Source organism: Delphinus delphis, chromosome 7, assembly GCF_949987515.2.
Source record: "Delphinus delphis chromosome 7, mDelDel1.2, whole genome shotgun sequence".
NCBI lineage: Eukaryota > Metazoa > Chordata > Mammalia > Artiodactyla > Delphinidae > Delphinus > Delphinus delphis.
Window position 1 is genome coordinate 5,644,645 of NC_082689.1, and position 26,717 is coordinate 5,671,361.

General features: G+C 53.1%; 1 protein-coding gene across 3 annotated transcripts in view; it reads right to left on the reverse strand.

Annotated features, from left to right (window-relative positions):
• Positions 1–5,415: 5,415 nt before the first annotated feature.
• The window catches only part of SH3BP4 (SH3 domain binding protein 4), a 94,942-nt gene continuing 73,640 nt past the window's right edge, over positions 5,416–26,717 (reverse strand). For all 3 annotated transcript variants that reach the window (XM_060015880.1, XM_060015882.1, XM_060015881.1), the window contains exons 2-5: positions 26,119–26,366; positions 18,983–21,330; positions 8,926–9,114; positions 5,416–7,649 (exon numbers count right to left, since the gene is read on the reverse strand). In XM_060015880.1, coding sequence (XP_059871863.1) covers positions 7,425–7,649; positions 8,926–9,114; positions 18,983–21,330; positions 26,119–26,236 — 2,880 coding nt within the window. In that variant the 5' untranslated portion in view covers positions 26,237–26,366 and the 3' untranslated portion in view covers positions 5,416–7,424. The remainder of the gene's footprint in view (positions 7,650–8,925; positions 9,115–18,982; positions 21,331–26,118; positions 26,367–26,717) is intronic.

A 26,717-nucleotide genomic window follows, 5' to 3' on the forward strand; every position in this document is an offset into this window, starting at 1 on the left:
GGTTTTCTCAGTGTCCCTCATAGCGCTTAACCTCCACCTGACCTCACACTGAACATTGATCTAGTTTACCGGCTGTTTCCCCGCTAGCGCGTGGGCTCCATGGGGACACGGATTACACCCCCAGGGCCTGGAACAGTGCCGGGCAAACAGAAGGTACTCAATCAGCATCTCTTAGTAACCCCCTTCCCCTGCCCTTCCAGAATCTTTTCAGGATTTCCCCTCCACCTTGGGGTTTCTTCTCAGAACCCCCAAATATACAGCCACACTCTCATTCAAAGCCCCGTCACCCAACAGGCTCCCCGCTCCCTGGAATTCTTTCTTGGTCCACTCTCATGACAGTGCCTCAGTCTCCCTTGAGTGTTGAATATTTGCCCCTGCTCTGGGTTACAAACTCCTGGAAGCCCAGGAACTGACTCCTCTCCCTTGATGGGTCGCCCTTGAGCCTCTGCGTGCCCATGACGGCACCCAGACCACATATACCGACGAGCAGCCTGCTGGCCCTTCTGCCAAGCTGCCTGCATCCCGCTGGGGTCCATGCTGCTCCCTCAGTTTTGGTGGTTCTTTTGCTGTCCCCGAACTGGAAATTGCCTTGAAAATTGTACCATATACATATGACATGAACATAGATATTCTTGTATTGATAAAAAGTAAACCAATTGAAATAGAAAGTTGAGAAAAATGACTTGAGATATTAAAAAAGTCACAGACACAACCAGCTAATTTCTTCCAGTTTTTCTTCTCCCCTGTTAGGTACGCTATTGGCTCAGAGAAGCAAAGCTTTAAAAAGACTATTCTTGCCAACCTGGAGCAGAAAATATTAATACAAGCAATTCAAACAACAGGTATAGCAAATCTTGGTGATTCACTTTCCTTAGTAGGAGTTTTTTTTTTTTTTTAAATAAGGGAAAAAATTGCATCTTTATTTTCATGAACTTTTAACTGAACATTAGCATTTCCTTCAAGTATGCATGGAAGCAACGAACCTCTGTAATATTAGAAATTCCTGTGATTTTGTAAACAACTGCTAAATCTCAGATATTTTTATGCCCATTAATGTTTTTGCAGCTATTGAAATCCTCATCACTACCTGGAGCTTATGGGGGATACGAGACCTGCTACTAGACAGCGCTATTTGGCACATAAGGCACATCACAATTTTAAAAAATCTTTGGGTAACTGTGTGTAAGAATAATTGCTTTCATTTGTGATCCCAGGTCACGAATGCACATCACTTGATGCATTTATGTGATTCTGAGGTGTCTACAGACTTCAACAAACTGTCAAGGGGGTCATGGCACAAAAAGAGTTGAGAGCCCTGAATCTCACTCCCTAGTTTTCATAACCAGACCCTGGGGGTGCAGGGAACTGGAGCTATAACTTTTTTCTTTCACATTAAAAAAATTGTGGTAGGGCTTCTCTGGTGGCGCAGTGGTTGAGGGTCCGCCTGCCGATGCAGGGGACACAGGTTTGTGCCCCGGTCTGGGAGGATCCCACGTGCCGCGGAGCGGCTGGGCCCGTGAGCCATGGCCGCTGAGCCTGCGCGTCCGGAGCCTGTGCTCCGCAACGGGAGAGGCCACAGCGGTGAGAGGCCCGCGTACCGCAAAAACAAAAACAAAAAAAATTGTGGTGAAATGAACATAAATTTACCATCTTCCTGATTTTTAAGTGGTTCCCCCAGTTCAGCAGCGTCAAGCACACGCATATTGCTGTGTAACCCACCAAGGATGAGCTCTCGGGTGGAAACGACTGGGTCTTAAAAAAGGAAAACTTTGTCTGTATGTTCACTGTACCTCAATAAAGCTAAAATTCCAAAAACAAACCCAAAAGGGAAAACTTTGGCTAAGTGCAAATATTTTAAATACTCCTGATTTTAGGGAAACGGCCACAAAATAGTGATGCCCAGCGTGCACACACATCCCGCCAGAGATCTGTGAGGGCAGAGTGGAGACACCCGTCTAACCCTGACCCACAGCCAGGCTGTCAGTGAAACTGCCCCGGCTCTGGCTTTGGGCATTTGCTTCTCAAGCAATGGCCTTTACGCCGTTTCCTGCTTCTGATGTGGCACGGCTGGGGGTGGACAGAGCTGGGCGTTGGCCACTGGGCCAGCTGGGCCTGTTCGCTTTCCCTGAGTCTCAGGGTTCCCATTTGTGAAACCAAGGTGGTCCGGGGGGTTAAAGAGAACCAACCCTTCATAGAGCACTGGTGCTAAGCAAAGCCTGGGCACTTGGCATTCCCTTTTGCCCCAACATTCAGGTTACTTGACTATTTAGGATGAGGTCATTTCACTCTATTCTATGTAAAACTCAATTTTTATTACAGCAAAAACCAAGGTCCAAATATACGTTGCCCTTGCGCCAGGAAATGAATCACCAGGGCGTGTCATTGTTGCTGGCGTGCACTCCATTGAGTTCCAGCCCTGCCATGCTTTTCCCTTTGAACTCTTTTTATTTATTTATTTATTTTGCGGTGGTACGCGGGCCTCTCACTGCTGTGGCCTCTCCCGTTGCGGAGCACAGGCTCCGGACGCGCAGGCTCAGCGGCCATGGCTCACGGGCCCAGCCGCTCCGCGGCGTGTGGGATCTTCCCGGACCGGGGCACGCACCCGTGTCCCCTGCATTGGGAACGCGGAGTCTTAACCACTGGACCACCAGGGAAGTCCCTGAACTCTTTTTAAAATATGAACTGGGTTTGATGCCTTCACTGCTGGACAAGTTCCACTTATTGCTAACACTGGTTGTAAACCCAGCACTAAGCCCATCCTACGCTCCAGTAGCCAAAGTCATCCACGCTCTGAGACGCATTCTTATGGCAGAGATACGGGTAGCTCCCTCATGCAACACTCATTTATTGCACAAAGCTCTGGGGACTCAGAGACGAGTTTAGACACGGTCACTGCCCCAAGGAGCTCAGTGTGGCTGATGAAGGAAGGACAGGTGTTTCACCTCAAGAAGAGCCCAGGCAAAAGCAGGGAGCTCTGAGAAGGGGAGATAGTCAAGGGACCTCTGCAACTGGGGGTGGGGAAACCCAGAGCTGACTGCACAACGGGCACTAGGAGTGTCTCTGGGTCTTCCTTTGTGTCCCATGGAGCGGGGAGGAGCCTGGGCAGGTGGACTTAGGTGAGAGGGTGCTGGAGTAGCTTGGCCATAAAAAGGAATGAGAGCAGAGACACCAAGCAGAGGTCGTGAAGTCCAGGCATGGCAGTAGGAATGGTTGGAGGACCAACTATGGGCTGCGGGGATCTGCAGACCAGACCCCTGGAGGGGAGGGTCCCAGGACTAAAACGGGGCTTGGCGGCTGTGGCCAGGTGACCGGAGACTACCTGAGGGGTGAGGTCTTGGTGACCACAAAGCAAACGATCTGGTGCACGCCCCATCTGACGTGACTGCTCAACAGTCAGGCGAAGGCCAAGGCAGGAACTGACCACGCGCAAAGTGGCCCTTTTCCTGGGAAACCAGAGCACAGCTTTTTTCAACGAAGTCTTTCTTCTGAATATGTGGTCCTCAAAAACACCTACAAATACCATAACTGTATATGCCAATTATTACCATTATCAATGTCAAAATCAACATCAATAAAGGACTGGAAATTTTAACCAAGCTTCTTGGAGTAGCCTAGAGAATATTCAGTACAAGTAGAAAAGTCGTTCACGTTCAGACTAGTAGTGGCCAATTCCGGACGTGCGCAAGCCAAGGAAAGCTAGTGTGACTAAGTTCTCTTCATCTTTACCTGACATCATCCAGGTGTGAGCGGGATGTCGCCCTTTTAAGAGCAAACCCGTCACCCCTCCAGCTTTCCCGTTTACAGCAGTAATCTGGGAATACCGGGACCTGAGATTAAAGGGATGCTGGCCGCCATAACGCCACAGCCTCCAGGGCCTGGAGGTAAACTCTGGTTGCTGCAAGGAAAGCCTTCAAAGGGGTCATTCGGGGACCTGGGCTTTGCTGCCTGACTCTTCCTCACCTTTAGGTCCCTGGAATTCCTTCTGTTCAATTGGGACAGTGGAGGGCTGCCCGGAAGGTTCTATGGGACCGGCCTGATGGCGCCTGTATCACCAACACTCATGTGCCACTCGCTGAGTCACTCGGCCACACTTACTTGCAAGGGAAGTTGGAAAACACTTGAGCTGTTTGCTCAGGAAGAAAGTAGGTTTGGTGACCTAGCCAGTCCCATCCCAAGTAGTTTCCCCTTTTAAAGATTTACCTTCCTCTGCCCCTCTGACTTTTGCATTAACCTGGGCAGAGACCTCCAGATACTTCCAGCTGGATTCCTTCCCTACCTTCCCCCAAGCAAGCCACATGCAAAGGCCTTGGAGAAGGAGGCGGGGCTGTGAGTTGAACGCTGTCCTTCAAGATCTGTTGGAGGTCCCATCCCCCCAACCTGTGAATGTGACCTTATTTGGAAATAGTGTCTTTGTAGAAGTAATCAAGTTAAGATGAGGTCACACTCAATTCAGGTGGGCCCTCGTCCGTGACTGGGGTCCTTAAGAAAAGAGAGGTTTGGATGCAGACACAGGGCAGACGGCCAAGCGATGCCTCGATCTTGGATTTCTGGCCATCGGAACCTCAAGAAAATACACTTGTTATTTTACGCCACCCGGTATGTGGCACTTTGAGACAGCAGCTCTGGATTAAAACCTCCACTTCTGCCACTGGCCGTGCAAGTCAGTCAACTGCAAAATGGGTGTCAGGATACGGCTGGCGGGGCTGGAACTGAGAAGCACGGAGGGTACAGGTGCACCCCGAGGTTCTTGCTTGTACAACACGCCCCAGGCCCGTGGTGGGGAGGAGGTGAGCCTTTTGTGGTCCCTGTACTCTCTCTCGGTGCTGCAGACACCCTGTTCCCCAGGTCTGCCTGGTCTTGGGCTCACTGGTGCCTACTCAGCCTTTGGCCTTGGGTTCAAGTTACTTCTCAAGGGGGCTCTCCTTAGCCCCACTCCTCCCTGCCACCTGCAGGTGGGGCTGGTCTCCATCAGTTGCCCCCCTACCCTCATCCTGTTCTCTCCCTGGGCTTGGTGAGCGCAGGGCCCGTGGGAGTCCGGCCTGTTGTAACCTGATGAAGATGCCCGGCCCTGCCCGGCCCTCAGCTGTGGATTGTGGGTTTGGGATTGGCCAATTCCAGGTACACAGGACCAAGAAAAAGGAAAGCCACCCACTTGAACCCTTTGGGTGCTCTAGGCAACACTGATTCCCATTAGTTAGTTGATGACTGAGATCCCTATATTTCAAGAACAATTAAATCAATAGCAAGAAAACAGATACCCACTAAACCAACTGTCACACTGTCACCTAGGGGAGACCGGGTTGGGACGGAGCCATGGTTCTATGCAGATACTTACGCTAGGTTTTGTGTTTTATTAAAAGTCTGGGTGCGTACGGAAAAAAAACACACACACTTATGTTAAAATATCCAAAGAAAATTTACTGCAACTTTCGTAGAATTGAATTTGTGCTACAAGACATGTTGCATAGGAAACTATTTAAAGCCCCTGAGGAAAATAATCTCAGTATTTAAGGTGCGACTGGTTTTGTTTCTTCTTTGGGGAAGAGTGAGAGACGCTCTCTGGGAAGACTGAAGGCGGAGAGTGAAGAACCAGTACGTAAGGTGATTTCGTGTGATGATTTGGGGGAATTGTGTATCTTGGTTCTTGCAGCATAAAACGTGTAGTGTTTTTTTTTATTGTTGTTTTCTAGTCAGTTGTCCTTCCGTATTTGAATCAATAGATATATAAGGATGTTTTTTTTTTATTGTTGTTGTTTTCTAGTCAGCTGGCCTTCCGTATTTGAATCAATAGATATATAAGAATGTTTTTTTTTATTGTTGTTGTTCTTTTCTAGTCAGCTGGCCTTCCGTATTTGAATCAATAGATATATAAGAATGTTTTTTTTATTGTTGTTGTTGTTTTCTAGTCAGCTGGCCTTCCGTATTTGAATCAATAGATATATAAGAATGTTTTAGCCCAGTAAGGGATTTACATTGATTATACTAAGTAATTAGCATGTTTCCAGAAAGCAGATTTAGAGAATGAGATGCCAGAACCCCAGATGGCCCAGTATCACTCACGTAAGCACAGCGCATATCCTGGCCCCTTCCTGGGGATCAGCTCTATTGATCTGCCAGTATTTCTTCCTCCCTGTCCCTCACTCCCTTCCGAGATGCACGCACAACACAACTGTAGAATTCAGCGCAAGTTGATCTCCGACCATCAAGGTTATCAATGCAACAGTCCGCCAAGTCCCAGATTTTATGTGGGAAACATTTTCAGACGACCTTCATCCTGCACAGATAATCTTCATATTGTTTAAAAAAAAGAGATTCCTCTATGCTATTTATTTCCAAAGAGAGACGGGCACACCAGGAGGGGAGAGGGGTTACGTGTTAGGTGGAATGAAGTAGAGAGTTTGGCAAATGGCAGCAGGAACCTCTGGACGTCAGCGTAGGGTGTGCTTGTGGTGACGTTTTCTTCGTGCCCAGAGGAGAGGCTTCGAGCTCTGCAGCGAGCACTCCCCTGTCCCCGGGGAGAAGCAGGACCTCTCAGAGCTGCAGGGGCCGCCTCTCTCCACGTGGCGTAGCTCTTTTTTTGGATTAAGGGCACACAGGCAGGGGCCGTAGACAATGCCACCTGCCCGCCGCCTTCTCATCTCAAGCGCACCCAATCGCTCCTGCTGGATTTCACTCCTCCTGCTAAAGCTCAAAAACGCTTCCCCTGTGCTGTGGCCGTTCCTCTACTGCAACGCGAGGCCACGGTACAGAAGGTAATAAAAATCACAGGGAATCGCAGGCCTAGGACAGCCTCAGGGAGAAGGCGCACGGACCACACTCATTGACTGAAACACCACGTTTCCTATTTGATTTCTTTTCTTTTTTACAAGTACAGAGGCAAAAAGGTCCAACGTCTGAACGAGTGTCTTTCCGTGCTAAGTGTTGAAATGCAAAGAGAATCCGGCAATCAGAAATGCCCCCATGACCCTTAAATACATATATACATCTGTAACATAATTTAAAAAGGTCTTTATAGAACATAAAAACCTCAACAGTATCTGCCCCTATGAAGTATTTTCTTTTTCTTTTTTTTTTTTTTACCTTTATGGTCCATTAAAAAATTAGATACCACCTTTCTCGTACGCCCCCCCCATACTTTAAAAAAAAGTTATTTAAATTTATACTTAACAAATAGAAAGCTATTTGATTGGCAACAACCTGCAGTAGAAATTCCCTCCAGGTCTCTCCCGTGACAGAGGAGGCGGGTGGAACATCGCGTGTGCTCGGTCCTGGGTGTGGGTCCAGCCAGGAGGGACCCTGGGTCTGTCTGAGCTGACCTTCCCTCCCTCCCCAGTTCTAAGTGCCCGCCTGGGCATCCGGGGCAGACAGAGGGCACGCACCCCAGGGCAGCCCTCTGGGAGGGCGTCAGAAGGTCGCAGACCCGTTCAAATCACGAGGTCGTCGTGGTCCACGGGACTGAAAGCGGCCGCTCGCAGGATGTCCAGGGAGTTGACCATGATCAGGGTCCCTGTGAGGTGTTTCCAGCGCTTGGTGATGGGGTTTTTCATCTTATCCAGGCCAGTGTGCAGCTCCTGGATGACATCCCGGTAGCTGTCCCCGACCTGGTGGCTCCAGGTGAGTAGAAAGTCGTACGCAGGCTTCCACATGGCCTGGGTAGTGGAGTTGTCCAAAACCAAAAGAGAGAGAAAAGATTAGGGGACACTGAGAGACTGGGTCCTAGAACCTCTCCTACTACCAGTGTCTCTGTTCATCACTGACACAACTTTTTTTTTTCCAGTATGCGGGCCTCTCACTGTTGTGGCCTCTCCCGTTGCAGAGCACAGGCTCCGGACGCGCAGGCTCAGCGGCCATGGCTCACGGGCCCAGCCGCTCTGCGGCATGTGGGATCCTCCCGGACCGGGGCACGAACCCGCATCCCCTGCGTTGGCAGGCGGACTCTCAACCACTGCGCCACCAGGGAAGCCCCACTGATGCTACTTTTTAAAAGTTTATTTATTTTATTTTATTTATTTTTGTTTTGCGATACGCGGGCCTCTCACTGCTGTGGCCTCTCCCGCTGCGGAGCACAGGCTCCGGACGTGCAGGCTCAGCGGCCATGGCTCACGGGCCCAGCTGCTCTGCGGCATGTGGGATCCTGCCGGACGTGGGCACGAACCCGCGTCCCCTGCATTGGCAGGCGGACCCTCAACCACTGCGCCACCAGGGAAGCCCCCTGATGCTACTTTTTAAAGAGTGAAATGAACCCAAAGAAGCCGCCTCCGTCCCGGGCCAGCACATTTCAGAGGGAAGAACCACACGCCTTGTGTGAGAGCAGGTGTTTAGTACCAAGCAGTGACCGCACAGATAGAAAGGTTTCTCTCTCCTTCCAACCTCCCGCAGCACTTTCCGTTTATTTAGAAACTCCTCACATCCATCAAGGATGCCCTTATTCTTGGGACTCCAGCTTCCGAGGTCCTGCAAGCCTGACCGTCTTTCCAGAAACTTAAAGTGACCACCACTAGACAAGTGAGAAAACAAAGACTCCCTGAGCAGGAACCCAACCAGCCTTGGCCGAAGCTGACAGCATCCCAGGTATGCGTTTCACACCGTGTGGGGTGGAGCCCCAACCAGAACTGATCACGAAGGGCTCCGTCAAGCACCATCGGGCGGAAGGTAATTTAAGATCAGGACCAGGGACGGATGGGCAGCTCCGAGGATGCTGTTCCAATGCCCCACTTGACGGGAGAGTGGCCTTGCCGCCGCCAGGGCCCGGGCTCACAACTAAGGATCCCGGGAAGGATGAGACTTGCTCCCGCTCGGCGAGAGCCTGCTATGTGCCCAGCACCTGCCTTCACGTTTTACCTATGTTGTCCTCGTAAAAACGCTGTACAGTAGACATGGTCCTCACTGCATTTTACAGGTGGAGGGAAGGGCAGCCCCACTCACCTCGCTGTCCACCACCCCATTCCTGTCCCGGTGGGGAGACTCGTATGCGTCCATCTGCTGCTTGGACACCTTGGCGAGCTTCTCGGCCAGCTCCCTCCAGCGCTGGGCCACCTCGACCGCCGTGGTCAGAAGCACGAAGTCCTGGATGAGTCTGACCACCAGGCCCTGGCAGTCCATCTTCAGTAAGGCCTAAGGAGGAAGGAGCAGGCATGAGGCAAGACACAGGGCAGGCTCTGGTTTCACGGGAAGCCTGCACCGCAGAGACCACGAGCCAGCACCCTCAACACTGCAAGGCCTGAGCGCCAGCACTGCCGGGACTCCCAGGTGCAGGAAAAACCACGATCTGTGGGAGGTACTGGGTCCCCCGCCCACAAATTCTCGTCCTCCTGGAACCTCCCAACGTGACCGAATGTCAAAGTAGGGATCTTTGCAGATGTAATTAGCTAACATGAGGCCCCATCGGACTAGGGTGGGTCCCTCGTCCAATGACTGGTGTCCTCATAAAGAGAGAAACAGACATGCAGAGACAGAGAGAAGTAGTCCACGTAAAGATGGAGGGAGACATGGGGTGATGCAGCCACATCACTGGAGCCACCAGGAGCTGGGAGAGGGGCACGGGCCAGACCCCCTCAGAGCCTCCAGGAGGAGCCAGCCCTGCCGACACCTCCAGACCTGTCACAGGATAAACCTCTGCGGCTCAGAGCCTCCCAGCTTGCGGTACTTGGTCGCAGCAGCCCCGGGACGCTGACAGGCAGGGTGAGTGGGATGACAGCTGTTCATCTGTTCCCTCCCCGACTGGGGCACCTGGAGAGGTGATGCCCTTTGCCCAGACAGCCAGCTCGCCATGGCCTGGGGCTCAGGGCAGGACAAGCTGATGTCTGCAGGTGGGGAGCCCCAACGGGCAGGAGAGGTGCAGGTGAGGGCTCAGACCCAGGCCTCTCACGTTCTTGAGACACACGAAGGCCTCGCGTGGGGGGGAGGTTAACAGGACCATCAAGAAAGTCTCCAGGATTGATGGGACTGTTCCCTCGGCAAAGCTGCGAGAGGCTTCTAGTGTCTCTAGGATGGGGATCACTAACTATGGAGGGACAGGGGCTCAGGAGGGAAACAAACGCCCGTCAGCCAGGAAGGAGGCAACGGCCAGAGCCTTGCCCAAGTCCCGGCACGGCCCGAGCAGCACAGGGCCACCTTGGACTCGATCCCCCATCCAGGAAAGGGGCTGGTCAGTCAGGTGGGCTTCCAGCACAGCGCTCGACGTCCTGCGGGTTCTGAGTGGCCCCAGGCTGGAGGCTGTGTCACATTAGCATTTCTGGCTCAAGGAAACAAAGCCACATAAGCAGCACAGACCCGCAGCCCTCCTGTCCGCACGCATCACCCCAAGCTACGAGCTGCACGGACGGCTGCTGCGTGTTGGGCTGTGGGTCCGGTGAGAGCCGGTACAGTGAGTGTGCAGCTTTGGGCGGCCAGGATGGAGCCCCAGGCAGGGGGAGAAGGCGCGGTGAGAACCAGACCCTCATCTGCAGAGCCTCTGCCGTCCAGCACATCCTCGGGCTACAGCCTGACACCTGCAGAAGCGGACGTCGAGGATGCAACCAAAGAGATGCTGCTACCAGTCACCGGGCCCGGCCTTCTTTCTGTCCCTCTATGCTCTGTCCAAGCACCTGACGTCACTTCAAGGCTCCGAAGAGAAAGTGTTAAAAACAGCAACTGACCAAGCAGCAAGGCCCTCCCCAGCTGAGCCAAACGCACGGCTCACGCGCTCCCTCCAACATCCCGTGAGGACGCAGGCGGCCTGGCGTCTGCACAGCATCAGTCTGCGGGGCTGCTACTTGAAAGAACGCCGCTATTTCTGAGTATTCTCACCTGCGTTTTATGTTTATTTGGGGGGAACTTAACAAATGAAGAAATGGTGACTTTTGGGGGAGTCCCTGAATGCAGAGGCTGATGCCCCAGCATCTCAATCTTTGCCTTTAAAACATAGGATCAATCTGAGGCCGTCCTGGGTCCGAGGGGGCCATAAAGGTGGGAAGGCAGAAGGGAGCTTGAGGACCACATGGTCCTTTTCTGATTTTTGTTTTTGATTTTAAATAAACTACCTTCATTGAGTATCTCCAGTGAGCCGGGTGCAGGGCGCATCTACCTCTCAGAACCCCCAAGAAGGGAAGCCAAGCTCACCCCAATTTGCAGGTAAAATCGGAGGGAAAGGGAGGGGCTCCCATACCTGGTGAGGGGCTCCAGGCAGCCTGTCCCCAGCTGCTACCCACCATGTGGGTTGCACGGTGTCTGTTTTATAGACCCCGAAGAGGCTGAGTGGCTTGTCCAGGGTCCCACAGCTCGAGGGCACAGAAGTGGAGGCAGGCCCAGACCTCCCGGTGCTCAGGCCAATGGCCTTTCCAACTGTGTGGGCACCGCGTGACATCAGGAACCGAGCACGAGGCGTCATCTCAACGATTTACAGACTTCAGAAAATGGTCTCTGAACTTTGGTATCTTCAAGTGAAATTGTTTGAAAGAACTTAAATGTTTACTAGATTTGTGCTGCAGAAGATGTGAAGAGTATACAGGGGTGTGTGTGTGGTATGGGGGAGACGTGTGATAAACTGGTAGAATTCTGGATTGAAATTCTTTTGCCTGAATAAAAAACAACAACAAGGTCCTACTTATAGCACAGGGAACTACATTCAATATCCTGTGATAAACCATAACAGAAAAGGATATGAAAGCAATGTATATATATGCATAACCGAGCCCCTTTGCTGTACAGCAGAAATTAACACAACAATGTAATTCAACTCTACTTAAATAAATTAAAAAAAAAAAAGTTAAAAAAAAATTCTTTTGGCGTGGTGTGGTTTGAGCCCAGACACACAGGAGAGGCAGGGTGCCCTCCAGCCACGCCTGGTGGCCTGAGAAGGTGTCTGGCCAACCTCCCGTGACAATGGTCCCACCCAGGCTTCCTCACAGTGTCCCAGCAGTGTCTGTGTGCTCAGTTACCAGGCTCCGCAGGTGGCCTTGTTTTCTAGGTAACAGAACACTTCAGAGTCACCTGCTTCTGATTCGGGTATCCCTGGCGGGGGCGATCAAAGCTGCTCTCTCCCAGGACACCGGGTGCAGGCACAAAGGTCCTGAGAAACTCAAACCCTCTCTCTGGCCCCGAGCGGTCACAGCTGGGGCACAGCGCTGCCCACACCACCGCCAAGGGGTAGTTCATGCATTTTTTTGGTCTGAACGGCACATTCTGGGTGCCCACCAAGTCTCAGCAATAGAAAATTTCTCAGGGGCGGGGATACGGTGCTGGAACCTTTTCCCTGTAGCATCCTCTTTGATTTCTGCACACACACCGGTATACACAGGTGATACCAGGAATAAAGCACAAGGCTGGTTCCAGCTGGACTCTCGCGAGCTGGAGTGACCCATGACTTAAGTCAGGGTGGCCAAGTCTGTTCCAAGGGCAAGACAGGACCTATTTTTGGCTTTGTGGGCATGGCGTCTCTGCCTCAGCCCCTCGACTCTGCCAGTGGGGCGTGAGAACAGCACGACAACACTTGAACGAGTGGGCAGGGCTGCGTTCCAGTAGAATTTCATTTACAAAAGCAGGTGGCCCGCGGGCCAGTGTGTCAATCCCTGTTTGAAGAGACATTCTTATGAAAATACAACAAAACATCACTTTGCTGTATGTTCACTTCACCCCAGTCGTGCTCCCATTCCTGAGATGCTGAAACACCAGAAGGGCAGTCACCATGGCAACCCTGCTCCTCCCTGTAGTAGCAGCCTTGGGCTGTGGGACCACCTGGCAGGAAGTCCCCAGGAACCTCCCTAAGTGCACAGCAGGTAGTTAACTGTGTCCTCTTCTGAAGGATAAAGAGATTTTGCTCCTGATTCAGAGAATCCCTCCACACTGTCCTCTCCAGCCCTAGCTCTCCCCGATCTCAATCCCCCCTTATTTCCATTAGTTTTCAAGGTTCTCAGTGTTGATTTCACCCCGCACCTCACTCCTAAAGCAACCACCCACCTTGACTTATATCCTACAGTAACTTTCCCTTTTTCAGAGAAACTTCTCTGAGAGCCCAGAGCATCCATTCATCCTTCCTTCCTTCCTTCCTTCCTTCCTTCCTTCCTTCCTTCCCTCCCTCCCTCCCTCCCGGCCAGGAGGACAGACACTGTGCCTCTCGTAATCCCCAAAGTTGGGAATAATCTTACACTGAAAGCGTGTTGTTGAACAAAAATACTTCCAGTTCAAGGAGAGCTGGGTTCCTCAGGGTTCTGTCTGCCACCCTCCACACACACACACACACACACACACACACACACACACACACACACGAGATGGCCATCACCCAAATCCACGCAGCTCTACAGCACGAGCCAAATCCTCCTCTCTCCTCAGTGCTGAGTGTTGTCATTAAGTCCTGGTACAAACACATAGCAACGTCTTCTGCTTGGGCTTTCGACCACGCTCAGAAAACCCTTCCCCAAACCCACAAAGTGTATGAGAAGCAACATTAATGCCCTAAAAACAGAGGAACGTACTCTGTCGTTTCTTGCCTTCATGAAACAAAACAAAAACCGACATCGAAACCCAAGGCTCAGAGAGGGGAGGAGAGTTATACACACACCAGCAGGGCTATTCAGTCTGGTCGCTGCAGTGATAGCTCTTGACACCAGCAGGGCTGTTAAGGCATCCCCTGTCATTCTCAGGCCTTGCACGCCCCGAAGTGACACCCACTGCCGCGCCAACGCTGGCTCCTCCTGTCTCGGGAGGGCTCCTACAGCTTGCAGAATGTTGTCACGGAATGGACAGGGACAAGCGTGCAGAGCCACGGGGCCGGGACCCGGCTTGGAGCAGAGCTGGTAATGGTGAGACCAGGCACCGCTGCCCTACCGGAGACCGAGGACCAGAGCACCTGCCCGGCTGCGGGGCGCGCAGGCTCCACGCAGACACAGAGCCGCTTGTACATGCTCTCCGGGCGTGTACAGGATGCAGAATATGGACAGCGCAGGGCAAACTCCGGGGACTGAGGAATATCGGCAGTGTCTACACTGCAGACCACTAACACGGGCCGCCTCTGGGAGACGGGCCGGGCACTTCTGCTGCTGGCCCTCAGGACAGGCAAACAGCACCGCAGAAAGCAGCATCTGCTGTTTTCACAAACAGAAAAGTCAATGAGGATGATCTTCATTCCGGAAAAAAGCAAAACCCGGGGTGAGCCACGGCAGCGGGGCCGACCCCAGGACCCCAGGGGTTCTGACGGTCAGTACGCGTGCACGTGGCCTGGGAACTGCCACAACCCAGACCCAGGCCGTCGGCCATCCAATCCCCACCCGCCAGGGCAGGATGCAAGAACACCCCGGGCTACGGCACAGGGCGCCCTCTTGCTAAGGTCGGCCAGGTCTGAAGGCAGATGTGGGTAAAAGCCAAGGGATCCAGGCACAAGCGTGTGAGGGGCTCCCTGCCTCGCAGCACTTCCGTTTGACCTGTACTTTCCATCTCTGACCTCTGCTAAAAATGACCCGCCCACTCATTGCCTTAACAAGAGGAGAATCCAGGGGTGTGTGTGAAAATTAGATCCTCCACTGCCAGGTGTCCCGGTATTCTGAAAGAATGACACTCAGAGGGTGTGTGGGGGGGAGGGGAGACTGGCTGTCACCTGAGTGGCTCTGAGACTAGAAGGCAGCAAGGAGCAACACACCTGGGTAGATCCCCAAGGAGCAGGGACACACCTGGATCCCCAAGGAGCAGGGACACACCTGGATCCCCAAGGAGCAGCACACACCCGGATCCCCAAGGAGCAGGGACACACCTGGATCCCCAAGGAGCAGGGACACACCTGGATCCCCAAGGGGCAGGGACACACCTGGATCCCCAAGGAGAAGGACACACCCGGATCCCCAAGGAGCAGGGACACACCTGGATCCCCAAGGGGCAGGGACACACCTGGATCCCCAAGGAGCAGGGACACACCTGGATCCCCAAGGAGCAGGACGTACCTGGATCCCCAAGGGGCAGGGACACACCTGGATCCCCAAGGCGCAGGGACACACCTGGATCCCCAAGGCGCAGGGACACACCTGGATCCACCTGGCTCCCCTTCACGTCCCCTAAACACTTAACACCCCCCTCCCCAATGCCCACAGAATAAAGCACAAGCATTATCCAGCCCAGGTGGCTGCGTGCCTCCCTCCCATCCCCCCATGTATCATCATCTTGATTCAACCCAGCCTCCGGCCTCTCCCAGCCTCTGGCTCTACCCCATCCCGTTCCTCTGCACCCTTGGCCCTTGCCCATACTGTACTTTCAACCCGACAGCCCCTCCCTGTTGGATGGGATTCTGCACATCCCTCCCTCAGTCAGGGGGGATGTTTGCCTTTCCCTGGTCCACCCATGCCAAGGGGATCTTTTCTTCGGGGCCCATTACGAGTCTGTCTTGCACTCCTGTGGTTGTTCACTCGGCATCTCCCTCAGGGGAAGGCCCAGCACCCAGCACCCGCACTGAGCACGCAGTAGGCACCCAAGAAGTGCTGAATGAGTTTGGGGCGCAGACACCTGCCTGGCTGGCGGCGACGGCTCTTCCGAGCTCCGTCAGAAGCTGCAGCCGTATACCCGCCACCCGTTCTCGCTGTGCCCATTCCAACCCACAAGTCCCCCCAGCTAAGAGATCCCCAGGGATCAATGACCTCTAATGCCTGGGGACTCTGGGAGCTCTGTCCACCCTGGTCACTCTCTTTGGGGTCAGCCCAGCATCATGCCTCCCCCCATTTTCATTATAGTCGGGGGGGCATCATCGGTGTTGGGTGGCCATCCTCTGTCACAGACATGCATGGCTTCTACTGGAGAGCTGGGCGGACCGGGGACAGAGGGGCATTTTCCACGGTGGTCGCACCATGCGCGTGAGCAACGCAGCAGAGGCACAGCAGGAGGTCATACGGGTACATAAGATGCCTCTGGACCAGCTCTGAGATTGAAAACATGCACTAGAACAACAGAAAGAGGGGACGGAACCAGAGAACAGGAACGTGTCTGACCTCACGAGACTGCGTCCAGATCAGATTCTTAGCCTGCATCCGTTCATTCATTCACTCATTCATTCACTCATCAACCATCTGGTTGTTTCCTATGGGCCAGCATCCCTTCCCTCGTGGAGTTCATATCCAGTTAGGGTAATGACAAGAACCATGAATACAAGTAAACAAGACCATTTCGGATTCGAGAAAGCACCGTGAAGACAATGCTACAGTAACACAGACGGTCAGTGACCCAGAGACACAAGGTTGCTTTATCCAGGGTTGCAGGAAAGGTCTGACAAGAGGACATTTGAGCTGGAATCTGAAGGACTATAAAAAGCCACGACGTGAAACTGGGGGAAGATAATTCCAGGCAGAGGGAACAGCACGTGCAAAGGCCTGGGGCAGGGCAGCTGGGTGTGTCCAAGATACAGAGAAAAGGCCAGAGTGGCCGGTGTGCAGGGGCAGGCAGGGGCCCCCGGGCTGTGATAGGCGGGGCTGGGTCTGACAGGGCCTGTGGGGCGGAGGAAGGGGCTGGACCTTGTGCTGAGAGCAGTGGAGGGAGGGACAACTCAGTTCTTGATTCTTTCTTCCTTCCCATCTCCCTGCAAATTTACCATCCAAAACCTTCACCACTTCTAATTCGTTCAATCACTGCTTCCAAACCAAGGAGCCATACTAAACAGAAAACTACCTTCAGAACGAGAGCGGTGGGGAAGAGGTGGTCTGGCTGCGACACGGCCGGAGCGGGGGCGGGTTAGATCAGTGGCTGAGGCCCCAGGAAGCCCGAGTGCTCAGTGGTTTGTTACGTCCCTGGAAAAAAAACACCTGGTTTCCAGTGACTCCTGAGACACGCTGGGATAAATCAGCCTGTGGTTTCTAGAAGTCTGGCCAACCATTCAAATCTGCCAGCCCACAAGATGAAGAGATAGGAGAGGGGGTGGTGGGGTGGGGGGTGGGGGGGGAATGCTGCAAAACCGGTTTCACTTCTGTACCGCAAATCTAACCTGTCTCAGGGCCATGTTCCTGCCAAGGTCAAGGTTCATTTCCTCCTCTCTGGGAGTCCTGGTGGCTGTGGGCCTGGCGGGGGGTGGGGGTGGGGGGAGGGGGGGCAGGGAGATGGTCTTGGACGCACACAGACCCCCGTCCTCACACACAGTAACCCAAGGAAGCCACCTGAAAAACCTGCTCTCAGGGAAAGTTCTCCAAGTTGAATAAAACAAGATGGAAAGAAATGAGCAGGAAATGGAAGTGAGAGCCGCCTCTGTGCCGCCCAGGTTGATGCATCCTGCACCTCTGCCGGTTGCAGGTGAGCATCTTCTAGCTGTGACGAAGGAACGGTCGATACCCTTTATGTTCCATGAATGCACATCATTCCACCGTCCACGGAGGATCCCGGCTGGACGCTCACCCCGGCCCGCTGTGCGAGGTCCATCGCGAGGGCACCGGGCAGCTCGGGCTGCAAGCAAGCTCTGGGAATCGATCTCACAGGTGGGCCGGCGAGGCGAGCCCCTGAGGGGAGGGTCCTGGGGCCCAGCTGTGCGGGAGCCCCATCCAGCGCAGGGGTAGCTTCCTCTGCTGCCCATCCCCACCCCCGCCTCACCCCTCCCCATTGCCATGACAGCCGGCTTCCTCCCCACCTCCCCCAACTGAAGCTGTCATCGGCGACCCGTCAGCGATGGATGCCCCCAACGACCCCCTGGATGCCACCTCCAGTTCCCGTCTCCCTCCTCCGGGCAACGTCAGGTTCTCGCCTTGCTCCACGCATCCGGCACTTTCTAGTATCTTGGGGCCACCGACAAGGGGTCTTTCTTCATGCCCCGATCCCTTGCCGGACTGCAATGCATACTCCCTGCGGCAGGGGCCATGCCACCGTGGACCGTATTCCCTTCTGTCCCCCCAGCCCCACGGGGCAGCCCAGGACGTGCATGCAGTGATGACCCTCGGCTGTACGCCTCTGTCCACGCGTGCATCCTCACTCACGCAGACACGCCTGGCCCATCCGTTCCAACAGGCATTCACTCAGGATGGCAAGTGCTGGGGGGAAGGAGGGGAGTTGAAGCGGCAGAAGTTCAGGGGCGCTGGGAGTCACACCTCACAGAGATAAGGAGGCGAAAAGGACTGTGTGGGGTCGGAGGAACATGAGAGAAGAGCCTGTGACCGAGGCCTGGGGGTTTCCTGTGGGAACAAAAACTAGGGGCGTGTCCACATCACGAGGACCAGGGAGAGACCCGAGTCGGCTTCTATCACAGAAAGAAGTCGACAGAGAATGTCCAGCACAGATCTGACTAGGGATGCCCAGAGGACATTAGGCTTCTCCCAGGTATAACTCCTCCAAGGCCACCACAGCCGAACTGTGGTGAACAGTTAAGAGTGGACTACCTGAGGGCGTCATGACTGGCGCAGAGCCCAAGCCTGTTGGAGGCCGTGATCGGGTCCAGAAAGCTTCCCATTTGGCTTGCGGGCCGGCTGTGCCCAGCAGTGGGACTCCCCCCTCTTTACTTCTTAGGGTCCAAGTTCCCAGTTGTGCTGGCAAAACAGCGGCCGTCCTCACCCCAACTCCAACACACGCAAGAAGGAGGAAGAGGAAATGACACAGAGAGAGGGGAGAAACTTCAAGTAAGGCCTGGAGAGAAAATCTCACAACAAGATAAAGTCAGACTTTGGGGCGAGTCACAGGTCCCGCTGGGAATCTGATGAAAGGATGGATCTTGTCCCAAGAGATCTAAACAGGGGCAGGTGGCGCACAGGGTCCCCCCTTGCGTCCCCGACCGGGCAGGCAGAGATGCATGCCGGACCTCCAGAGGAGCTCACAAATCCAGCAGGAGGAGACCTGGACGACCCTCGCCGCAGTGGCTCCGAGCTGTTTGGGGGCCCCTACCGGTCCCACGTCAATGCCTATCCCCAGGCGTGTGTGAGTTTCAGGGAGGAGAACGGGGGCCCAGACCCCGGCCCACTGACTCCCGACACCACACCCGTTCGCACACGCGCAAGGGCAAGGCTGAGGCTGGATCGAGCCCCATCCTCTAGGAACCCAAGCCCCACCGGGCACTTACCATCATGAGCTCCTTCTGGAAGGATTTCCGGTCTTTGTTCTCCGTGCTGTTGCAGTCCTCCTTCAGCTTCTCCAGGACGGACGCCACCCGCTCGGGCTCGCTGTCCAGCTCGGCCCGGCAGAAGAAGGTGAGCGGCAGGTTCCCGTAGCCCAGGGCGTCGGCGAAGGAGCGCCAGCTGCTGATGTTCTCCATGAGCAGCGTGCGGACGGAGGCATAGATGTAGGTGAGGAACTTGCACGGGCGCAGGATCTGTTCCAGCAGCAGCGACGTGCTCAGCTCGGGCCCGGAGAGGAGGCTGGGCCGCGCCTTGCCCACCACCAGCACGTTCTTGGCGTGCACGAGGCCGACCCTGCCCTGGTGGTAGCCGATGTACCACTCCTTGGTCCACAGCTGCCCCTTCAGCCGGATCTTCTCCTCGCTGAGCAGGGCGATGGCGTCCCCCTTCTTGTACTCCAGCAGGTAGTGGTTCTTGCTCTGCCGCACCACCGTCTTGAGTAACTTGCCGAACTTGAGGCTGGACACAGGGCGGTCCTGAAAAGTCGGGTACTTGGTGGTGGCAGCAAACGGGGACAGGATGATCTTCCCGACCTCGTTCTTCTTGAGGAACCGTCTCTGCCCGGATGGCTTGACGACACTTTTCGGGGGTGGCTGTGGGGTCTGGACGCAAAACTGGGTCAGGATGGCCTCCTGGTCGTCTTTCACCTGGACCCGCAAGGTGAAGTCGGAGAGCTCGCTGGCGTTGTGGCAGCTGATGGAGAAGATGAGGCGGCTTACCTTGCCCAGCTTCACCTGGAAGCCTCTCACGGCCTTGGCCTGCTCGCTGGCTTTGACCTCGTAGTTGGTCATGTTGGAAAACATGCAGACTCGGAGATCCTGGGGCCTGGACAAGACGAACTGATGCTTGCCCCAGAGCTGCAGTGCCACTGGGGCCGGGCTCGGGGCCTGGCGGGTGACCTCGCTGACCAGTAGGGTCTTGGGGGCACAATCATGCCCGAAAATGGTCACCACCGTCTTGAAGGATGGGTGGATGTGTTTGGGGCCATAGAGACCCACGGTGACTTTCTTATTGATGAAGTCCCAGACCGTGGAAGGGTAGAGGATGTTCGGGCCGTGGGCAACGATGGCCAGATACATACAGGGCTCCAGGTCGTCCAGCTGGGCCTGGACCGTGTCCCCATAGCTGTAGGTGTGTGGGATGGGGACATAGGGCCCCTCCTTTGAGTCGCTCCTCAGGCACTGGAGGCCCACTGTGCTTTTGCTGAAAATGTCACTTTTCACCTCAGCTGAAACCTTCATCTCCAAGAGGATGTGGGTTTTCACCTCCAGGGTGCTCAGCTTCACCTCCAGCACCGGGCTGATGCAACTGCACCTGTCGCTGTTGAGCTCCAGCGGGGGGTCCAGCAGAGCCTTCATGGAGATCTGCTGCGTCTCCCCTGGAGCCACGTGGCCTTCGGGCACGTGGATGCTGATGCTGGTGTCGGGAAGCTGCACGGCGCCCCCCGAGCTCTCCAGCTTGCACACGATGTTCGTCTCCACCGCTTGGGTCTGGCCCCAGCCGGGACTTTGGCCCAGCAAGTCCAGGTCGTGGCAAGACCGGGCCAGCTTCCGGTGGCTCAGCCAGGCAGCCCGGAAGTCCTCCCGGCTCTGGAACTGCTCGGGGGCCGGCGATTTCAAGCCCGTGAAAAACCCCGAGGATGCGGGAGTGTCGGACTTGGCTTGGAGGACGGAGAGTTCCGAGAGGCTGTAGGAACGCTTGCTCCGGAAGAAAGGGTTGTCCCGCCTGACCGTCGGCTCCGCGTGAAGGCGGCTGGTGGCCGGCAGCTCGTCGAAGATGTTGGTCGTCGCTGAGCTGGACTCAGTGAACGAAGATGTGCCCGTATCAAAGAGGAGCAAGTCCACGGTGCTTTGGGGAGTCGGTAGGTCCACGCTGGGCAGCGCTGGCACATTCCCATTGAGAAACGGGTTTGTCTGGACACCGTTCCAGAAAGGATTATTACTGTAGGTTTTGCTCGACTCCCTCCTGTCATCTGTCCATCCTCCGAGCAAATCTAACTCCTTGGCTACTTCGTCCGGGCTGTCTGGAAGATTGTCGATCATCCCACTGTCACTTAAGGTGGAGTTCCGGTAGTTTAAGGGCTGCACGTAAGAGGAAGGGATGTAGCCCATCTCCGTGGTGTTGTGTGCGTACCACCACTCCCCACCTGACGTATCCAGGACGTAGAGGTGGTCGCCCTTGGAGAACTTGAGGGTGGTGAAGTTGGTTGGGCAGTAGTCCTTGATGGCGATCACTTCCTTTGCATTTCCAAAGGGCGTGGGATTGTCTACTAGCAAGGCACTGGGAGAAGGCACTGCGTAAACACAAAGAACAGGAGGTGAGGGTGGGCCCTCAGGGCGAGGCAGAGCATCGTCAAAACCAGGGAGAAGAGAGGTCTGGAAAACCATCACTCCCGACAGGGAGACAACGTGTCCGGCAAGTAAACGACAGAAACAAACCAAAGTAAAATCTGGTGGGCGATTCACCTGACAGACAGCCTAAATCGAGCGTTGTCTCCCCAGATTCTATCACATCCCAACGCACGGTCTGAGTCAGGTGGAAAGGCCACAGAGAGTCTCTCCACCATCCACAGAAACATGAATCAGCATAATGGGATTATCAATTATGTCCCAGGTTTTAAACATCTCATTTTGACCCAACTTTTCTTTACTGTTACTAACTTACCGGGACTGCTGCTAGGTCGAAAGAGAAGCTGAATGTGATTTACTTAGAAAACACAGTGATGCTGCGTTAAGTGACCCACTGCATGTAACCAGGGACTGGAAAAGACCTGCAACAGAATCTCTCGATGTCTAAGAGCTGATTCCATGTCCTGCCTTCAGCATAAAATACATAAACCAAGGGGAAGGTTCCCTTGACTATCAGGCCCGTTTCCTAGTTTCCAAGTTGAACCCATTCTTCATCAAACTGTTTATATGAAATAAGATTTTTGAGGTTGGTCTCTTTCAACCTCTTTTTTTTTTTTTTTTTTTTTTTTTGCGGTACGAGGGCTCCTCACTGTTGTGGCCTCTCCCGTTGCGGAGCACAGGCTCCGGACGCGCAGGCTCAGCGGCCATGGCTCACGGGCCCAGCCGCTCCGCGGCATGTGGGATCTTCCCGGACGGGGGCACGAACCCGTGTCCCCTGCATCGGCAGGCGGACTCTCAACCGCTGCGCCACCAGGGAAGCCCTCTTTCAACCTCTTTTAAACGATCATTCAGAACAACATGGAAATGGTCTCTCTGTTACCCCTTGAAAATCAAAGGTTTAGGTCTGGTTGTAATTCACATTCTTTTTGAACAACTCTTTAAGCAATCTGAAAAATGCCAACACTTTAAACAGCGACTCAAGCTAATTTATGGGTCTTGGCGTTCAACTGCGTGTTACCAAGGTAGACAGCAATTGGAACAGCAAAAAAAAAAAAAAAAAAAAAAAGTCATCTAAACAAGTAGGGTGTGTTTTGAAAAATAACAGATAATTAGAAACCTAAGTGTTTTCTCTCCCTCCCATACATAACAAAGTACATATACTCAGAGGATGAAGAAACTTCTTTCTGATGGAAATAAGCCCATATATTTCTCTCCAACCGCCCCATCCCAACTGTCCCTTGTTTTACGGTGTTTGCTGCCTTCCTGTAACAAACAAATGAAAGTAAACTTTTTTTAATTGCTTATGTAAACAAGCAAAGAAAGGACTACATTTTTAGTGGAAAGACACCTACATCTTGTCTAATATATGATTAAGTCAACAGACATCCTATTCTACCAAATTGGTCCTCCTCCCCCCCAAAAAATCATTTGCCAGTTTCCTTTTCCTTTAAAAGGAAACAATGAGGGGACTTCCCTGGTGGTCCAGTGGTTAAGACTTGGCCTTCTAATGCAGAGGTTGTGCGTTTGACCCCTGGTGGGGGAGCTAAGATCCCCCCCCCCACAAAACTCAAAACATAAAACAGAAGCAATATTGTAACAAATTCAAGAAACACTTAAAAAAATAAAAAAGGTCCACATTAAAAAAAGATCTTTAAAATTCAATAAAAGGAAATAATGAAAATTAAATTGCACGTCCTCAGCAAAGTCTCAGGCAATAGAGTAGGAAGCTTCTATTTATTTACACGAACTAAATTACAGAGATATGCTTCTTAGCAGGGTGTGAACCTGGGCCTCGAAGGCTGTCACCTACCACCCTGTCTGGGGTGTCGGGGAGAAGCTGGTACTGGGATCACCAGACCCGGGATTTGAATCCACACCCTTAGCAGCGGTGTGATCTCTGGAGCCTGACATTCTTCTCGGTGGATGAACCAACCACCTTCCCTCGACGGGCTCTGGCAAGGATTAAGCAAGACGATGGTGATGACGTGATTAGCACAGCGATGCTTAGTACAAGGTAAAGACTCACACAATGTTATGTTTAAAGAGACATCTCCGGCCCCCTCCTAATTTAATTTTTCTCCACAGCATTGGTCATGAACCAATATAAAATGTACCATACACATCTGCGTTGGTTTTGCCGGGGAGGGCGCCATTGCCCCACTAGGGGGTAAGCTCTGTTCGGGTATGTTTTGCTCGCAGTGGTGTCCTTGGAACAGGGCCTGTGTCACGTAGCAGGTGCCCAATAAACACCCGTGGAATGAATGCTCATCCTGTGCGCTTACAACAGAGACGCCATATCCGTGTTCCTGGGACAAGGTGTTGTCCAAAGGCTAAGTTAGAATCCCCCTGGGCTGTGCCCTTCTGCTATAAAATCACACTTGACCCTGAAGGGGGGCAGTGACTAAAAACAGCCAAGTCAGAGATAATGGCTTCGAGGGGAGGTGGCAGAAGGCAGATGGGTCAGCTGGGGTCAGGGGATAATATAAGATTTCCGCCCCCACTTTGTTTTCCAGTCACAGGCTCCAGTTTCCTGGACACATCTCATGAAAATGTCACGTCAAAATTAAAACCAAATGAAAGTCAAAGAAAGCTGGCCAGCTACTAAAATCTTGTTAGAATTCCTCAAAAGTTATATCCCTATTGTGTTCCTCCAGAATAGTTCCCTTACAGTAATATTTTTTAAATTAAAAACCAAAGCTATTAGGCAGGCTGTGTACATAACCTGAGAAAACGTATCAGTGCCAATGATCACTTTAGTCTTCTTACCAGACCAGAGAATAAAACTGGTTTTACTCAAAATTGCAAGCACTCTCCTTAGGAGAGGAGCAGTAATAGATATGTCACTCAAGGATGAGGCTTGTCTGATGGGAGACGGCGCCCCTTCCTGTTGTGCCCCCCGTGGGAGTGGACCGCGGCGTGAGCTCCCTTCCAAGACCAGCCCTCTGTCAGACAAGGGCCACACAGACACCTGGGGTGTACACAAGGCTGGGGCTTCCGGCCAATCAAATGCAGGAAAATCCGTATCGAATTCCATCTTAATGAATTCTGAGAGTGTTGCCAGATTCCCAGGTACCTTGATTTTAATACAAGAAAAATATGCCTGGGTGTCAGGAGGTTCAGTTCGCTGAATAATACATTTCCTACCCTCTGCCTCGGGTCTTATGCAGGAAAAACACTCATTAGGGCAGAAAATTCTGCAGCAGATATTCTGGTTGGAATAGATTCCCGCCTTGAAGCCGTTTTTACCGTCGGCACGTGTGGGGAGCAGCTGGGCCGAAATGCTGCCTGGGCCACAGCCTGCCCCTCGGCAGTGGAGTCAGGGGGTCTCCCCCCCCGACCCCCCCGCAAGCTAACCAGCCCCTCCTCAGCCTTCCTCCCCTAGCTGCAGTGTTCTTTGAGGAATAACAGCTCCTCCTAGATCAACATCATCATCTTTTAAAATTCAGCTCTCTGCCCCTCGTTTCAAAATCCAGCCCAAACGGCATGACTTGAGCTCCCAGTTTCCCACTTCAACCATGACTAGCTGGGTTACAAGTAAGAAAACAATGCCCATCACCAGACTACGAAAAACAAACGGCGCGATTATTCACAGCAACACCCAGTAGGTCCGCTGCTCTTATTAATAAAACCTCATGATTCCCTTGCTAGGCTTTTGTTTAAAAGAACATTTTAAGCGATGCTCAGGGCCACAAGCCTAAAGGACAGACAGGAAAGAAGGGGAAGTTGAGGATAACGGGAAGAGAGAAGAAGAAAGGCAGAAACAGGCACGGTATGAATTTAGTACATCGGGGTCGTGCATCATGATTTTATCTGGGAGGCAGCAGATTAGCTCCGGAAATATTTATTTAGCACCGATTTTGTGCCAGGGGCTAACGATACAAAGGCAAAGCGAAAGCTCTTGCCGTTGAGCTGTCTGTGGGCAGCGCAATGGATCATTTCAACAGAATTCGGTGAACGCGGTGGGAAAGTCAACTGACGGTGGTGATGGTGATGAGGGCGATGAAGTACAAGATGCCAGGAAGCTCAGGGGAGACACTGACCGTGGCCAGTGAGGGCAGGATGGACTCTAGAAGGAAAATGACCCGCTGGCATCCACCTCGGTGTCCAAAAGATAGGCTTTATCACCAGCCCAGTTTTACGCGGCTGTTAGGGAAACCCTGGGGCCACCTCTAAACCAGGGCTTGGCAAACTCTGGCCCCTGGGCCAAATTCAGCCGGCCGTTTCTGTAAAGTTCTGCTGGAACACAGCCATGCCCGTGACTGCTTTCTCGTTACAATCTCGGAGTTAAATAGCTGTGACAGAGGCCGTAGGGCCTACACAGATTCAAGTATTCACTCTCTGACCTTCTGCAGAGAAAGCGTGCTGACCCCTGTCCCCGGACCCCCTTTTATTCTGCAGTGGCTCTCAGGACCTCATCGACTTAGTACACTTTCCTTCCCCCTACTTTTGTACGCCACCAAGCTCTTACCTTAATGTCACCAAAACTCATGGAAAGAGAAACAAAGTCTGCATTAACAAGAAGTTTCATTACAAAGAGGAAAATTCAAAACAACCTCCCAACCCATCAAAACAAAACAAGTGGGTATTGTTCCAGGGCTGAATTCATAACATGATGAAGTTTAGAGAGCTAAGATTTAATTCTCTGAACGTGAACTTGGCAGCCTGTAAGTAGAGGAGTCCTTGGGTCTTAGAGCTCTTGCAAACCCCAGCCAGTGCTATTCCCAGGAGCTCACCTTTGACATCATTAAAGCTTGTTTCTGAAAACCCTTCACTCAGGTCAATCAAGGTCCCCTCGGACTTGCACCGCGGGAGGCCGCTGGAGTTGGCAGCTCGGATGCGCTGAGCTGCCATCTTGAAACTCTCTTGCCGGGTGAACGGCTAAGGTTTCATATTTCCCCTCCAGTTATTCCAGCAATTGCTGAAGCTTCTGTCTCAGGCAACCATGCTGCGCTACGGCATCAGCTCTGCAACGTGCTTCTTCCTGTGAGCAGGGGAAGAAGAAAGGAATTTCCCTTGAGCAAGTGAAACACGGTTAAAGAGTAAACTGATGGCAAGTGGGAATCCTCTTTCTTGCAGAGGCCGTGTCACTTTTCCTGGCCCGAGGGAGCAGAGCAGGGCTCACTCCCCGGATTCTATGCCCACTTTATGCCCGTCTCATCTGTTCTGTCGCTGCACACAGCCCCGGCAGTGTTCCCTATCCTGCTGTTTGCACTCCCTCTTCCTGGGGCACAATGAGGCTTGTGAGATCTGCTTGAGCGCCTGGCCGGCCCTTTCATTAGTCAAAGAGGAGGACAAAACAGGATCTGTCCACACCGCGAGTTCCAGGGTTCAG